At 42.2% G+C, this 16,566-nt stretch overlaps 1 protein-coding gene across 1 annotated transcript in view; it reads right to left on the bottom strand.

Moving 5' to 3' along the window:
* The window catches only part of brap (BRCA1 associated protein), a 46,663-nt gene that overhangs the window by 29,221 nt on the left and 876 nt on the right, over window positions 1-16,566 (bottom strand). The window contains 2 exon segments of the mRNA XM_034192055.1: window positions 5-194; window positions 282-510. Coding sequence (XP_034047946.1) covers window positions 5-194; window positions 282-510 — 419 coding nt within the window.

The raw sequence follows: 16,566 nt of genomic DNA, 5'->3' as shown, positions 1-16,566 counted from the left end.
TGACCTGTGTACTGAACTTAATTAAGACCATGTACTGGTTGGGGGTAGAGTCTCGTATGATCTTCATATGTTCCATGACATCATTAAAGGGCGCCATAAGTTTCATGAGGTCATGGCTGGTCATGGTAGCTGGGACAGTCAGGATGCACACCATGGCACTGCGTCTAACATCTTCAGTCAGAGATGTCATTTTACTGAAACAAGACAAAATACAAACATGTCAAGACCAACAGAAATAGCATGAACTCTCAGGAAATACCTACATTTCAGATGGGACGCACTTGGTCTTGTAGAGGTGCATGATACCATGAATAATCTCCACTGAGGGGTTCCCGCTGAAGAAAGAGATCCGGTCTGGTAGCTGCTTGGAAGGAGAATCTGGAGCTGTGCCTGTCACTGTGTTGTTCTGTGAACCCTCAATGGCACCTTCCGTGTCAGATTCAGCTTTCACCGATTCACTGTCAACGCTCGTCTCTGTGGAACCACCAGGGTTGTTACCTCCTCCTTTATCTAGAAATCACATTCCACAGGTTCAAACTATGTCCTGTGCCTTGAAAAACATGCTTCCCAAACAGTAGTAGAGAAGCTTGAATCTTCGACTGGACTGGGTTGCTTGATGCGAGGACATTTCGTTTCTAATTGCAGAAGCTTCCTCAGCTACATTTCTTGCTCTGGCAGTCTGACCTCTGTCTTGACTCTTGTACAGAAGAATAACAGAAGCCAGCAAAACCTGGAGTTTTAAACCTAACCAGACCCCTCTTACCGAGAGGCAGACTGCTATTGGCTAGTGACTAACAATTGCTCTAATTAGCACCTATTGTGCTCTAGTTAGCACCCTGCTAATGACAGGGCAGCTGTCCTTCCTAACGATGGGACTGATGCCTTGCCGTGAATGACATACCGGCCTGGGCTATGCGTTCTCAGGGTGCAGGACTACTTTGTGTCCCTAAGGTGAATAAGAAGTCTGCGGGTCACAGAGCTTTCTCTTATCGTGCCCCTGTTCTGTGAAATGATCTCCCTGCATCAATAAAACAGTCAGATTCTGTAGAGATTTTCAAGTCCAGACTTAAGACGCACTTATTTTCCCTTTCGTATGGCTAGCATACTAGCATAGTATAGTTCTGCGCTTTTTACTCTTTTAATTCATTTCATTAGTAAACAGAGCGTGTCACGGCCTCAACTTTACCTAAATTCTGGGTCTTTTAGTGAAGTTTAGGGCTAGTGGCCGGCGATCACCTTAGTATTTCCTGTTTTTCTTGTTGTTTAATGCTGAGAAATTATACTGTATTTGTCTTTCTGATGCCTGATTCTGTTTTTTTCCTCTCTGTTTAAGGTGCAGCTCCATCCAAAGATGGGTGTGGTATTTGTGCTGGAGACCCTCCTGTCTTGTGCACCAACAGCATTTCCTGTATATTTGTTTGGTGAATTGTTCTGCAATTTGTGTTTGCATCATGGCCCAAGCAGAGGGTCACCCCTTTGAGACTGGTATGCTTGAGGTTTCTTCCTCAGAGGGAGTTTTTCTTACCACTGTTGCTCTGGGGGTTAGTAAGTTTAGACCTTACTTGTGTGAAGTGCCTTGAGGCAGCTCTGTTGTGATTTGGTGCTATATAAATGGAAATAAATTGAACAAAAAAAAAAACAAAAAAAAAACTGCTTTGACCTGAGTACCCCATTATAAACAGGGGACAAAGCGTGTCTCAGACCCCCTCCCCGGTTAAGGCTGAGTTTCATCTGTTTCACATACAAGGCTTCCTTCACTCCCCTCTCAAACCATTTCATTTCTCTGGCTAAGATTTTAACGTCCTTGTCCTCAAACGTGTGGTTAGTGTTTTTAAGGTCGAGATGAACTGCAGACTGAGGTCCACCGGCGCCCTCTCTGTGATGCTGGTATAGCCTTTTATAGCCTTTAACCTTCAAGTTCCTACTTCACCAGACAGTGAATTCCTCAAATTATATTGGATTTTGGATCTATTGGACTACTATTGGATTAACCATGGAATTGATCAGCTGGTCTCTGAATGCTATTGACACCATTTTTTCTACAAGAAGGTCAGGACCAGGGGATCCTACCTGCCCAGATGTAACGTATCCTGCGGGCTATGTCCTCGACTCCTGGGGGTCTTGGCGTGTTGCATGCTTGGCGCCTTTCTCCATTGAGGACATCGAGGATTTATTCATTTTTGGTCTCATGGCAGCAGGGCTGGTACTTTTTGGCTTATGTGCTGCCCTGATCTACCGGAAAATTGGCAAGATGCCGGTATCAAGAACCATGGCCCCTCGCTTGTCTGTCATGATTAACGAGGTTGGCAAGGCAGTGCATTCTCAGACTGCGTTGACTCTGGAACTCATACGCAAACTGGATGACATCTTGGAGCTGATGTGTCCCTTGCAGGTGAAGCTGAAGATTTCAGATGCCGGTGAATATTCTTAATTCATAAATGGGAATATCCTTAATTCATAATTGGGATTTGGTTGTTCAAGTGGAACTGTTAAAAGTGTTTTTCACTGCTCAACCACAACATTCCAGGCTTATCTAGCCTCACGGACAAATTGCCCACTGTTTTCCTCCAGAGGAATGTCTTCAGGCTCTTGAGATTATTCGGCTCCTTATCTCAACCCACAAAGACAATAAACTGACAGACTTACACATGGACAAGACTGAAGCATGCTCCATTTTTCCCTTTACCTACCTTCCTCCCTTCCCCCATCACTTTACCCCATCCCAGCCACTGCTCACGCTACCCATTCCCCCTCTGGGAGCTGCGCGGTTTTTAAGCTGTGGCAGGTCCCCATTTTCCCCAAGCTAGCGGCAGCGCGACTCCAGTTGCAGCGGCTTTCACCCACTTAACCTCAATTCGGATGACGGACTGCTTCAAGTTTAGTGCACATAAACAATGTCAAATGTATATGTGTTGTCTTTAATTTTGATGTGTGCCATTATTACGGTAAACAAGTAATAATTGTGGATTAATTGCTGTATCTTGTCTGAGGTAATTGGAGTGTAAACATAATTGCCCTTTTTTAGGATCAATAAAGTTGTCTGAAGTCTGACATGTGATAGAATACGAGGTCTATTAGAAAAGTATCCGACCTTATTTTTTTCAAAAACCATATGGATTTGAATCACGTGTGATTACATCAGACATGCTTGAACCCTCGTGGGCATGCGAGAGTTTTTTCACGCCTGTCGGTTACGTCATTCGCCTGTGGGCAGTCTTTGAGTGAGGAGTGGCCCACCCTCTCGTCAATTTTTTCATTGTTTAGGAATGGCTCAGAGACTGCTGCTTTGTTTGATTAAATTTTTTTCAAAACTGTAAGGCACAACTGAGTGGACACCATTTGATAAATTCAGCTGGTTTTTGGTAAATATTCGGCTGATGAGAGATTTTGGTCTGGTAGTGTCGCCGTAAGGACGGCCCACGGCGCCTGACGGCGATCTGTGCTTCGAGGCGGCAGCGTCTTGCCGTTTCAAGTTGAGAACTTCCACATTTCAGGCTCTGTTGACCCAGGAAGTGTCAGAGAACAGAGAACTTTCAGAAGAAGTCAGCATGAGGAGTTTATTCGGACATTCCATTGTTAACAGACATTTTGTAATGAAAGAACGTGCAGGCAGAGTCGCATGTCGGGCCGGACCCGACCGCGGGGGGTCGCGACAGGGAAAACACCTCCGTTGGAAACCTTAACGGGCAAGTTGGAACATGCCCAAGCTGTTAAACAATTTCTCAGTTACTCACTTGTTGAAAGCCATCAAAAGCCGCCTGAATTTTACAAATAGTTTTCAACACGGAGGTGTTTTTCCTGTCGCGGCGCACACAGATTTGCCAAGTCGTCACAGAAACGACTCTGCGAATTTGCGCGCACGTCTTTCATTACAAAATGTCCTTAAACAGTGGAATGTCCGCATAAAGTCCTCATGCCGGCCTCTTCTGAATCTTCTGTTCTCTCACGACGTCCTGGGTGAATTAAGCCTTAAATTAGGATGTTTTCAGGTCGAAACAGGCCGACGACGGCGCCTGGAAGCGCTGCGCGACGTCCCGCTTCGTGGGAAGTCCTTCCAGTGACAGAAACACCCCATAATCTCTCATCAGCCGTTAAACTTTTCACCGAAAACCAGCTTAATTTCTCGAATAGTGTCCACTCGGATATTCCTCACAGGTCCAGAAAAAATTTTGATAAAGCAACGCGCCATCTCGAGCAGCGTGTGAAACAAAGGTATTCAGCTGAGAGGGCGGGACCACATCTCACTCAAGGCCTGCCCACAGGGAAATGACGTCACCGACGCGTGAAAAAACTCACGCATGCACACGAGGGTTCAAGCATGATTGGTGTAATCACACGTCATTCAAATCCATATAGTTAAGAAAAAAAAATAAAAGGGTCGGTTTATTATCTAATAGACCTCGTACACTACATTGCTCTGTTTGTAACTAGGGATCCTGTCCTTAGGGTGAACTAACTTCTGTCTCAAGGTGTTAATAGGTTTAAAGTAAACTGGGATTTTGTGCTGTCTGAAGATCCTCTGTAGTTTTTTCCCCTACTTCTGCTAAGTAAGGGAGAGACACTCCTCTTCTTGGCTCCGTCTCCTGTCTGTCTGGGCTCTTTGTTCTTTGAGACTTTTATCCAGGTACCTTCGTGGGTACCCACATACTGTGAGGGCTTTCCGGACATGTTTCTGTTCTTTTCTTCATGTCAATGAGAGTTCTGAGTTTTACCAATTAATCGTAATCACCAAAGATTTACAAAATTCTGAGGGGTAGCAGTGGATTCTCCACATACAGGAGAAGTCGGCCTGACGCAAACTCGGCCAAAGATGTGCACTGTGTCCGCGGCGAACTCTAACCCGAACCCAACCTGCAGATGTCAAGGGCCATCTATCGAGTGCAGCAAATATGATCATGTTCATCTTTATAGATCACGATCAGTTGATATGTCGATTATCACGACAAACCGATTAGGGAACTTCACAAAGTCCCATCAGAGATCAGAGCAACATTTTGATGTCATGAGGCTCGATCAAGCGAAAGTCAACATGCACCATGTGGAGAGGCCAAAGTGTTATTCTTCCAACATCAGTGAGCAGCAATTTACCACCACCCCGTGACAAATCTGAGAACAGTCAGTCAGAATGATGCAGGAAAACATGAAGACAGTAAGATTTTTCAACACTTGGTTCTTTGTCATATTTTTTCCTGTCCTGTATTTTATGTGTCTAAATTTTCTTCACCCCCTAAAAACTATAAATTACAAAAAGTCTAATGTAATTTTGAAATAAGGTGATAAGCGTGAATGTTAACATTTCACATTTTTGTGCAGCTGCAGAGCTCACAGCAGAAAAAAAATGCTCTTTTTCTCTTGTTCTGTGTTGCACATGACCCCAACCAGATTTCAATGTTATCAACAAATATACTATACTATACTATATATATATATATATATATACACACACACACAAATATACTCTATCAAATGCAACTGAAAAAGACATTGGGGCGCCACAGTACAACTTGACCCATTTTTGAGGACATTTAGCGCCACCTGGTGGCTCACGCCATCAGCCTTTTTTAACGAAATTTGCAGGAGTGAATAAACCAACATCTCTACTTTATATAACAGTTGGCAGAATTTTGGGGACTCCTCTTATATTGATTTGATACCCTTTTAAAATCAGGTCATTGGTCAGACATTTGTTTCTGGATCTGCATCATCTGCAGTACAAGAGTTCATACATGACACTTGGATGTGTCTCAAATTGCCCTTTCCCTTGGCAGACTTGAGGATTTAGGTACGGGAAAAATAACTTCAGGAAAATTCTTATGTTCTATTGAACAGGACATATTCACATGCTTGTTGCCATAGCAACTGATACCAATACATATGTATTAGATTGACTGTACATAAGGGAAGGAGAATCAAAAGAAAATATCATCAGATCATACATGCATTCATGTGGTAATTCATGCAGTTGGGTTAGTGAGCATGTGTTCATTGACCTGATTAAAAAGGGGCATCAAACCAGTATAAGAGTCCCCAAAAATTCTGCAAACTGTTATATAAAGCAGAGATGTTAGTTTATCGACTCCTGCAAAATCTGTTAAAAAAGGCTGATGGTGCGGGCCACCAGGTGGCGCTAAACTTCCTCGAAATTAGGCATGTCGAGTACTTTGGTGCCCCCTGGTGACCAGCGCCATCAAGACCCCAATGTTTTTTCAGTTGCATTTGATAAGAGTAGGGACTATATTTGTTGATAACATTGAAATCTGGTTGGGGTCTTGATGGCGCAGAGGGTTATGGGCCTTTAAATACAGCCAATTTCACAAAATGACCAGACTTTGAGCGCCCCCTATATATAGCGCCATTGGTCCCCCAACCTAATGTGTATGTAAGATGAAAGAGCTTGCCTCCATAAGTCATCTGATAGTTAAACTAGCTTGGGGACGTGATGGCGCTGAATGTTACACCACTTGAAAGCTGGGAATTTAATGAAATATCAGTTTTTGTGCATTTTTTCCTCGAACTTTGATGACCGCTGGCAAGGTCACCGTTTGGTTTTTGGTCAAAAGACCAAAAACCAAAAGTTAATTTCTTGGTATGTTCCATCTCTGAGCCATGTTTAGTTGAAATCCGAGTCAGCTTGAATCACAGCCCACCTGATCCTAAAAAAAAAAAAAAAAAAAAAAAAAAAAACAACTTTACAGTCCTGGAAATATGTTCTAAAAAGTGTTTATGTTGAACAAACTGGCAAACGTTTGTGCTGCTCCCTTGATAAAACCTTAATCATTAATTAAATACAGCCATTCATCCATTTTTCTGAACTTTCTTATTCCAATAAGGGGTGACAGGGAGGGGGGGGGGGGGGGGCGGCTGGAGCCCACCCCTGCAGGTGAGAGGCGGAGTCTACCCTGGCCAAATACAGCTGCTCACATTATAAAAGCTTTTAAACAAGAGTATGGTCACTTTATGACATCACTGTAAAGAGGCTGACCTGTGATGTCATAAAGTCCCATCAGAGCTCAAAGCACTCTTTGTTGTCGTAAAGCTCAATCATCACAAAGCCTACAAACAAGCATGTGTAGAGGTCACAGTGTTATTTTTAGGACAGCAGGGAGCAGCAATCATCAATCACACTCTGAGAACTCTGAGAAAATTCACTCAGAATGATGCAGGAAAACATGAAGGCAGTAAGATTCTTCAACACTTGATTCTTTGCCGTGTGTTTTCCTGTCCTGTATTTTATGTGTGTGAATGATGCAGGAAAACATGGAGGCAGTAAGATTTTAACAGTTTTTTCCTGCGCTGTTTTATATCAGTCTTCAGTCTTATATTTATAAAACATTAATAATTACACAAGCAAAGCCAGATATCATTTTGAAAAACTGGTAGCTAAATGTGAACATTAACATTTTACTAATAATTTTGTGTACTTTATATTACAGCACAACGATGGAGCTGTTTATCAGGACAAAAAGCAGCAGATTCAGAAGAAATTTAGTCAAGTCAAAGATCTGTTGAAGGAGGAAGAGAAAATGTTCAGCAAGAAAAGCTCCCAAGAGCGAGAGTCAGCCGTGGCTCCTCTGCTCCAGCTGACAACGGAGCAGCGACAATCTGCTCAGAAGGACCTGAAGGAGTTGGTCACATGTTTTAAAGAACAGATGGAAACCATGAAGTTCAACTTCCACAAACATCTGAAAGACCAGGAGGACCGTCACACAAAAACTCTGGCAGCCCAGGAGGAGAGGCTTTTGATTCAGAGAGACCAACACCAGAAAGAGGTGGGAGATATGAAACAATATCTTATGGAAGAGCTGCAAAACCAGGACAAAAAGCATCAAAAAGAACTGACAGCCCAGAAACAGAGTTTCCAATTTAAGGAGGACAATCACCAAAAACAGCTGGAAGACCTGAACAAACTATTTACAAAGGAACTGGCAACCTGGAAAGAGAAATATCGGCATAAGGAGGACTTACATCAGTTAGAGCTGGAACACCTGGTAAACAAATTTAAAAAAGAACTCTCAAAACTGGAAGAAAAAATTAAATCTCAGCAGGAAACCTACCAAAAGGACCTGGAGGACCTGGACAAGAGATGCAAAGACCTGGCAGCCCTGACAGAGAGTCTCCAGTCTAAGGAGGACAGCTATGAAAGAAAGTTTAAAGACCTGGAACACAAATTTAACAAACTGGCAGCACAGGAACAAAACTTTCGATCCAAGGAGCAAAGTTACCACAAAGAACTGGAAAACCTGGAAAAAACATTTAAAAAAGAACTGGAAACTCTGGAAAAGGAGTTCCAGTCCAGGGAGGACAGCTATCGAAAAGAGCTGGAAGACCTCAGCATCAAATACAAAGACGCGTTGACCAGGGAACACAATTTACAAGTTAAGGTGCAAATTTATGAGAAAAAGATGGAAAACCTGGAGAAATCATTCCAAAGAGAACTTGCAGCCCGAGATGAACATTTCCAATCCAAGGAGGGCCAATACCTGAAGATGCTAGAAGACCTGCAGACCAAGTTCAAAAAAGAACTGGCAATCCAGGAAATGAATTTCAAATTAAAAGAGGACAGACTTGAAAAAAGGCTGGAAGACCTGAAGAATACATTCATGACAAAACTGGCAGACCAAGAAGAAAAGATGAGACTACAAGAGGACATGTTTAAACAAGCAATGGATGACCAGGACAAAAGATTTAAAAATGAATTAGCTGCCCAAGAAAAGAAGTTTCAGAACCAGCTGACTGATACCAAGAAGAGTTTCAGGCCTTGGCCTTTGATTGGTGCTGGTCTGATTATTGGCTTTGCAACGGCACGCTACCTCAACGTAGCTGTGGTCAAAAATCATGAATTGTGTCTGGGTTTGTTTGGTGGATGTATTAATGGTGATTATTATTTTTATATATGAATAAAATAAAGAACTGGCAGTCCCGGAAATGAATTTCAAATTAAAAGAGGACAGACTTGAAAAAAGGCTGGAAGACCCGAAGAATGCAACCCCTGGCAAAAATGATGGAATCACCGGCCTCTGAGGATGTTCATTCAGTTGTTTAATTTTGTAGTAAAAAAGCAGATCACAGACATGACACAAAACTAAAGTCATTTCAAATGGCAACTTTCTGGCTATAAGAAACACTATAAGAAATCAGGAAAAAAAAATTGTGACAGTCAGTAACGGTTACTTTTTTAGACCAAGCAGAGAGAAAAAAAAAATGGAATCACTCAATTCCGAGGAAAAAATTATGGAATCACCCTGTAAATTTTCATCCCCAAAACTAACACCTGCATCGTATCAGATCTGCTCGTTAGTCTGCATCTAAAAAGGAGTGATCACACCTTGGAGAGCTGTTGCACCAAGTGGACTGACATGAATCATGGCTCCAACACGAGAGATGTCAATTGAAACAAAGGAGAGGATTATCAAACTCTTAAAAGAGGGTAAATCATCACGCAATGTTGCAAAAGATGTTGGTTGTTCACAGTCAGCTGTGTCTAAACTCTGGACCAAATACAAACAACATGGGAAGATTGTTAAAGGCAAACATACTGGTAGACCAAGGAAGACATCAAAGCGTCAAGACAGAAAACGTAAACCAATATGTCTCAAAAATCGAAAATGCACAACAAAACAAATGAGGAACGAATGGGAGGAAACTGGAGTCAACGTCTTTGACCGAACTGTAAGAAACCGCCTAAAGGAAATGGGATTTACATACAGAAAAGCTAAATGAAAGCCATCAATAACACCTAAACAGAAAAAAACAAGGTTACAATGGGCTAAGGAAAAGCAATTGTGGACTGTGGATGACTGGATGAAAGTCATATTCAGTGATGAATCTCGAATCTGCATTGGGCAAGGTGATGATGCTGGAACTTTTGTTTGGTGCCGTTCCAATGAGATTTATAAAGATGACTGCCTGAAGAGAACATGTAAATTTCCACAGTCATTGATGATATGGGGCTGCATGTCAGGTAAAGACACTGGGGAGATGGCTGTCATTACATCATCAATAAATGCACAAGTTTACGTTGATATTTTGGACAGTTTTCTTATCCCATTAATTGAAATTGAGTGGAGGCTTAGTTTACCCATAATCCCCTTTGGGCATCTGTGTGTTAATGTTCAAATCTTCAGAATTAGTGCATTATTTTAAAAAGAACAGATATGTGTTATATATCACTTTGTACATTTTAAGAGTTTACATTAATGTAGTTATTCTATCCTGAATAATTTTATTTTTAAAGCAAAACCATAATTCAAACCTGCTTTCCATTTCAAGACCTCTGCCTCATCGCTGGACCACCGTATCCTGTCAGAGTAAATGAAGCTTTCCTTCAGCAAGGGGCGGAGCGCACAAAGACATAAGCGCTGGCTCATTGGCTGTTTGGGTTTGTGATCGCCATTGGATCTGTTAGAAGCTTTGGCGATGTTTAAACTCAAAATCAGCTTCTTAGTAGCTGAGAGCGTATTTGAGGCAAAATTGAAAGTTATTGGTTATCTGTAACTTTGGATAATTTTTTAGGCAGTTTATCAGTTTAGCGTTAAAAAAAATAACTTTTCAGTTAGCTGATTACCAGTTATCGAAGCTAACGTTTTGGTTAGCTGTGCCCACCAGTGCAAAGAAGAAGAAAAAGTAATACTTCTATGACTGGTTACTTGAGGTTGGCTGCAAAAGTGAGCAGGTTCACATTGAAGGCCATGTTAAAATGCCCAACTTTAGAGCAGAAATAAACAGTTATTGCATAGATCAAAAACAGTTTTGGTCACTGTCACTAGTTTCCAAGTTTTTTTTTTTTTTTTTTAAAGAAGTGTGATAGCTTTTTTTTTTTTTCAAAATTTTGATGTTTGACAGTATTTAGTACACTTTCTTATACCTTACACCTACTGTCCTTGAAAAACCATGTGCTGACATCCTTTGTCAAACCAATTTTATGAAATATTATGTCTCCATTTCAAAATGAGCAAATATTTGCACAAAAACAATAAAGTTTATCAGTTTTAACATTAAATATCTTTGTGAGGTATTCAATTGAATATAGGTTGATGAGGATTTGCAAATCATTGTATTCTGTTTTTATTCATGTTACACAACATCCCAACTTCATTGGAATTGGGGCTCTGTGTGTGTGTATATATACGAGGGCTGTCCATAAAGTATAGGTCCTTTTTATTTTTTTCAAAAACTATATGGATTTCATTCATATGTTTTTACGTCAGACATGCATGAACCCTCGTGCGCATGCGTGAGTTTTTCCACGCCTGTCGGTGACGTCATTCGCCTGTGAGCACTCCTTGTGGGAGGAGTTGTCCAGCCCCTCATCGGAATTCCTTTGTCTGAGAAGTTGCTGAGAGACTGGCGCTTTGTTTGATCAAAATTTTTTCTAAACCTGTGAGACACATCGAAGTGGACAGGGTTCGAAAAATTAAGCTGGTTTTCAGTGAAAATTTTAACGGCTGCTGAGAGATTTTGAGGTGACACTGTCGCTTTAAGGACTTCCCACGGTGCGAGACGTCGCGCTGCGCTCTCAGGCGGCGTCATCAGCCTGTTTCAAGCTGAAAACCTCCACATTTCAGGCTCTATTGATCCAGGACGTCGTGAGAGAACAGAGAAGTTCCAGAAGAAGTCGGTTTCAGCATTTTATCCGGATATTCCACTGTTAAAGGAGATTTTTTTTAATTAAAGACGTGCGGACGGGTCCGCGCGTCGGGACGCAGCCGGCGCGGAGCGGCGGCACAGGAAAAACACCTCCGTGTTGATAACCATTTGTAAAATCCAGGCGGCTTTTGATGGCTTTCAGTGGAGTGAGTATATGAGAAATTGTTTAACAGCTGGACATGTTCCAACTTGTCCTTAAGGCTTCCAACAGAGGTGTTTTTCCTGTGGCGGAGCGTCGCGGCGGCTGCGAGCCGACGCGCGGACCCGTCCGCACGTCTTTCATTAAAAAAATCTCCTTTAACAGTGGAATATCCGGATAAAATGCTGAAACCGACTTCTTCTGAAACGTCTCTGTTCTCTCACGACGTCCTGGATCAATAGAGCCTGAAATGTGGAGGTTTTCAGCTTGAAACAGGCTGATGACGCCGCCTGAGAGCGCTGTGCGACGTCTCGCACTGTGGGAAGTCCTTAAAGCGACAGTGTCACCTCAAAATCTCTCATCAGCCATTAAAATTTTCACTGAAAACCAGCTTAATTTTTCGAACCATGTCCACTTCGATGTGTCTCACAGGTTTAGAAAAAAGTTTGATCGAACAAAGCGCCAGTCTCTCAGCAACTTCTCAAACAAAGGAATTCCGATGAGGGGCTGGACAACTCCTCCCACAAGGAGTGCTCACAGGCAAATGACGTCACCGACAGGCGTGGAAAAACTCACGCATGTGCACGAGGGTTCAAGCATGTCTGACGTAAAAACATATGAATGAAATCCATATAGTTTTTGAAAAAAATAAAAAGGACCTATACTTTATGGACAGACCTTGTATATATACAAACACCTACACACGTTACAGCAGGGATAGATAAAGATAAAGAATTAGTGTGTAAGACAGTGCAGGGGCATCGCAGGGTGATGGTGACTCCACATCGTGATGTCCAGCAGGCATCGGCGATGGATGATGGGACAATCCAATTGTCCAAACTAGTGACTGCACTGCATTTAATAGCAACCATGTTGCACAAACCGGCTCAGGTCCATCCTGTTTCTACCAGTCATTCTTTCCAAAATGTCAAAGTGTATCTTTGAATTACAGCTCTTTGTGACACCCGGGAAGAAGAATCCCGTCAGAAGCAGTGACGTGTAGCAGGACCCGATGTCAGACAGTCACAGATTCCACTTGACTTTGATATTCCTCTGAAGCTTGATGTGGAGCCGATGAGACTGGATGAGTCACCACAACATTCTAATGAATGCTCCCCATCAGTGAAAACAACTTCACATTTCCACCTTTTTGTGCAACAGGATACATTAATCCACAACCTGCAGCAGGACTACAGCACAATTACATGAGTAATGAGGTGAAAGTAACGAAGAGGTGAAATTTCAAAAGGAAGGGTTCCAAAGCCATTTTCCTTACAAGAAGCATATGCGTTTATGTGAAAGCAAGATGTACAAAGTGGCTTTTTTTATAGTGTCACTGTGAACATGGCAAGAAGCAGCCACACAAATCAGGGTGAAAAAACAAACCTAAAGTTACCTGAATATCCACAAGGCTGTGGTGTTCCAGGTGTAGTACAGGAGAACAGCATCCCAGAGTGGATTCAGCACTGTGAGCTAATGAAGCCCTGTTACCAAGACCTGGGTCCCGTGAAACATCAGAACATGATGACAAGAGAGTGCAGCCAGAGGTGTAAACACGGCTCCTCCTGGAATCTGACACCGAGCCATGGTGGAGATCACACACATTTGTTCAATAAAGTTTTTCTTTGTGCAACTCCATCACGGTGCTGTGGTGAAGCACCAGACAAAACAAACATCCACAGATGCTTTAACTCCTTCAGCATCATCATCAGTTTCTTGGAAGCCTCCCTCACTATACAGTGGTATGTAAAGGTTTGGGCCCCCCTGATGATTTCCATGATTTTCCTTTATAAATCATTGGTTGTTTAAATCAGCAACCTCAGTTAAATATATCATATAGCAGACAAACACACTGATATTTGAGAAGTGAAATGAAGTTTACAGGATTTACACAAAGTGTGCAATAATTCTTTAAACAAAATTAGGCAGGTGCATAAATTTGGGAACCCCAACAGAAAAAATACATCAATATTGAGTCTGGATTCTGGTTGAAGGTATTTTGGACCATTCCTCTTTACAAAAATCTCAGGTTTGTTGGTTTCCGAGCATGGACAGACCACTTAAAATCACACCACAGATTTTCAATAATATTCAGGTCTGGGGACTGAGATGACCATTCCAGAACGTTGTACTTGTTCCTCTGCATGAATGCCTTAGTAGATCTTGAGCAGTGTTTAGGGTCGTTGTCTTGTTGAAAGATCCAGCCCCGGTGCAACTTCACCTTTGTCACTGATTCATGAACATTGGTCTCAAGAATCTGCTGATATTGACTGGAATCCATGTGACCCTCAACTTTAACAAGATTCCCAGTACCTGCACTGGCCACACAGCCTCACAGCATGAAGGAACAACCTCCAAATTTTATTGTAGGTAGCAAGTGTTTATCTTGGAATGCTGTGTTCTTTTTCAGCCATGCATACCGCCCCTTGTTATGTCCAAATAACTCAATTTTAGTTTCATAAGTCCACAGCACTTTATTCCAAAATGAAGCTGGCTTGTCCAAATGTGCTTTAGCATACCTTAAGTGACTGTGATGTGTATGCAGAAAAGGCTTCCTCTGCATTACAGCATCATACAGCATCTCTTTGTGCAAAGTGCGCTGTATAGCTGAACAATGCACAGAGACACTATCTGCAGCAAGATCATGTTGTAGGTCTTTGGAGCAGGTCTGTGGGTTGACTATGACTGTTCTCACCATCCTTCACTTCAGCTTATCTGAGATTTTTCTTGGCCTGCCACTTCGGGCCCTAACTAGTACTGTGCCTGTGGTCTTTCATTTCCTCACTATGTTCCTCACAGTGGAAACTGACAGCTGAAATCTCTGAGATAGCTTTTTGTATCCTTCCCCTAAACCATGATGCTGAACAATTACCCCCCCGCCCCAAGATCCCCCGCCTTTTTAAACATTTTCCTTGTTTTGCCTTTCAGCTTCTGGAGGGGCTCTGCATTTTTCACTTTTTGCCTTTCAGCTGGCCCCCCAATTACAGCCCTCTTAACCCCCCGCCACTTTAAGCATTTTTATGTCGATGTAAATTAATATTCAAAGTTTTCAGCTAGTTAACAGTAGGACAAGACAAGTTGGGACATGTCCAGCTCTCCACAAGTTCTTTTATACTCACTCGACTGGTAAGCACTGAAAGCCGAGATAGACATGTCCCAACTTGTCCTCTAACACTCCGAAACGGAGGTGTTCCTTTGTCTCGCATCGGTCGTGACGCGCGAAGCCTCCGCGCGGCTTTCCATGACAAAATCTCTTGTTAAAAGTGAAATCTGCCGGAAAATGACTGATGTCCAGGTCTTGTGATAACCAGAGAAAGAGCACACGACGGTCTCGTATCCACAGAGCCATCAGCTTAGAAATGATCCAGTGGTTTGTGCCGCATCGTCGCAGCTCGCAGCGCGGCGCACTGACCGTCCTTTAAAGGGGTCCTTAAACCTGTAGTTAAAGTCCTTATTCTCTGTGAAGCCCGTAAAATTTTCACTGAAAGCCAGATAAATTTTTCGAATGGTTTCCAGGTGCCAGTCTCTAACAGCTTGTGAAAAAATTCTGATGGAAAAAAAGTCCTTTTCATTCCGCCATTTCCAGACAATGAAAATCCGACGAGGGGGCGGGACCACTCCTTCCACAAGGCGTGCTCACAGGCGAATGACGTCACCGACAGGCGTGGAAAAACTCACGCATGCGCACGAGGGTTCAAGCATGTCTGACGTAAAAACATGAATGAAATCCATATAGTTTTTGAAAAAAATAAAAAGGTACGATACTTTATGGACAGACCTCGTATCTCATTTCGGACCTGTTATTTCAATCTGGTCCTTCTAAAAAATGTGTTTTGCTTGTCCATACCCAGCAGTTGGATAGGAACACAGCTGTGGTTGTTTTGTCTGTGGACACCACAAAATGTTGACTTTAAGTTTCAATTCAAGGGTTGAACAAAAATATCATATCCCGTTAGGAATTACAGACACTTTTATACAGAGTGACTCAATTTTATGAGTCCACAAGGAAGTGGACAAACTAAATATAAATATTATTTTTAATACAAATTATTGCCCATCAAGCCAATTTTCTTGAGACAAGAGAGAGGATGGATATAAGAACATTTCCAAGACACTGAAAAAAAACAAGACTCAGAGTAATACTGAATGAACTATGTTTTAGTTGTTATAAATACAATTTTATGAGAATAATAATAATGGTAATTTGTTATTATTTGGAAAAAACCCTAAACATCTTCAAAAGTGGACCTTTATTCTGGAGTGTGTGTGTGTGTGGGGGGGGGGGGGGGGGGGGGGGGGAGATCCCTTTGTCCCTCTGGCTACACACATGTACCTTGTCTATCAGGATAATAACAGACAAGGAGAAAAACTCTTATTTATGTGGAAATCACATTCTGATTGGCTGGTAGGAAGGGTTTATCATATACTGTATGCTTCAGGAACAGACTTGATACCACAGACATATATATGAATTGACATGGAATGACCCCTCTGAAGTTGGACATTTTAACATGGGCTCCTATGGGAAAGTGCTCTGCTTTGGAGCCAACCCCAAGCAGCCAGTCAAGGATCTGTACTTCTGCACAGGCTTCATCTTACGGCATCTGGATTTGCCACATGCTTCGTATGTTTTTGAAGAAAAAGAGAGAAACATGTTTTTAAAACTTGCTTTGGTGTAGCGCCAACTGTGACACAGAGTGAAAATGAATGAGACTGATGCACATTGTTGATGATCTGTATGAATAAGACAGACTGGTTGGTTGCCGTGCCACGTGCTGGCC

Source organism: Thalassophryne amazonica, chromosome 17 (assembly GCF_902500255.1).
Source record: "Thalassophryne amazonica chromosome 17, fThaAma1.1, whole genome shotgun sequence".
NCBI lineage: Eukaryota > Metazoa > Chordata > Actinopteri > Batrachoidiformes > Batrachoididae > Thalassophryne > Thalassophryne amazonica.
Note: the sequence above shows the minus strand (reverse complement) of the source record. Positions and strands in the feature narration are given on the sequence as shown.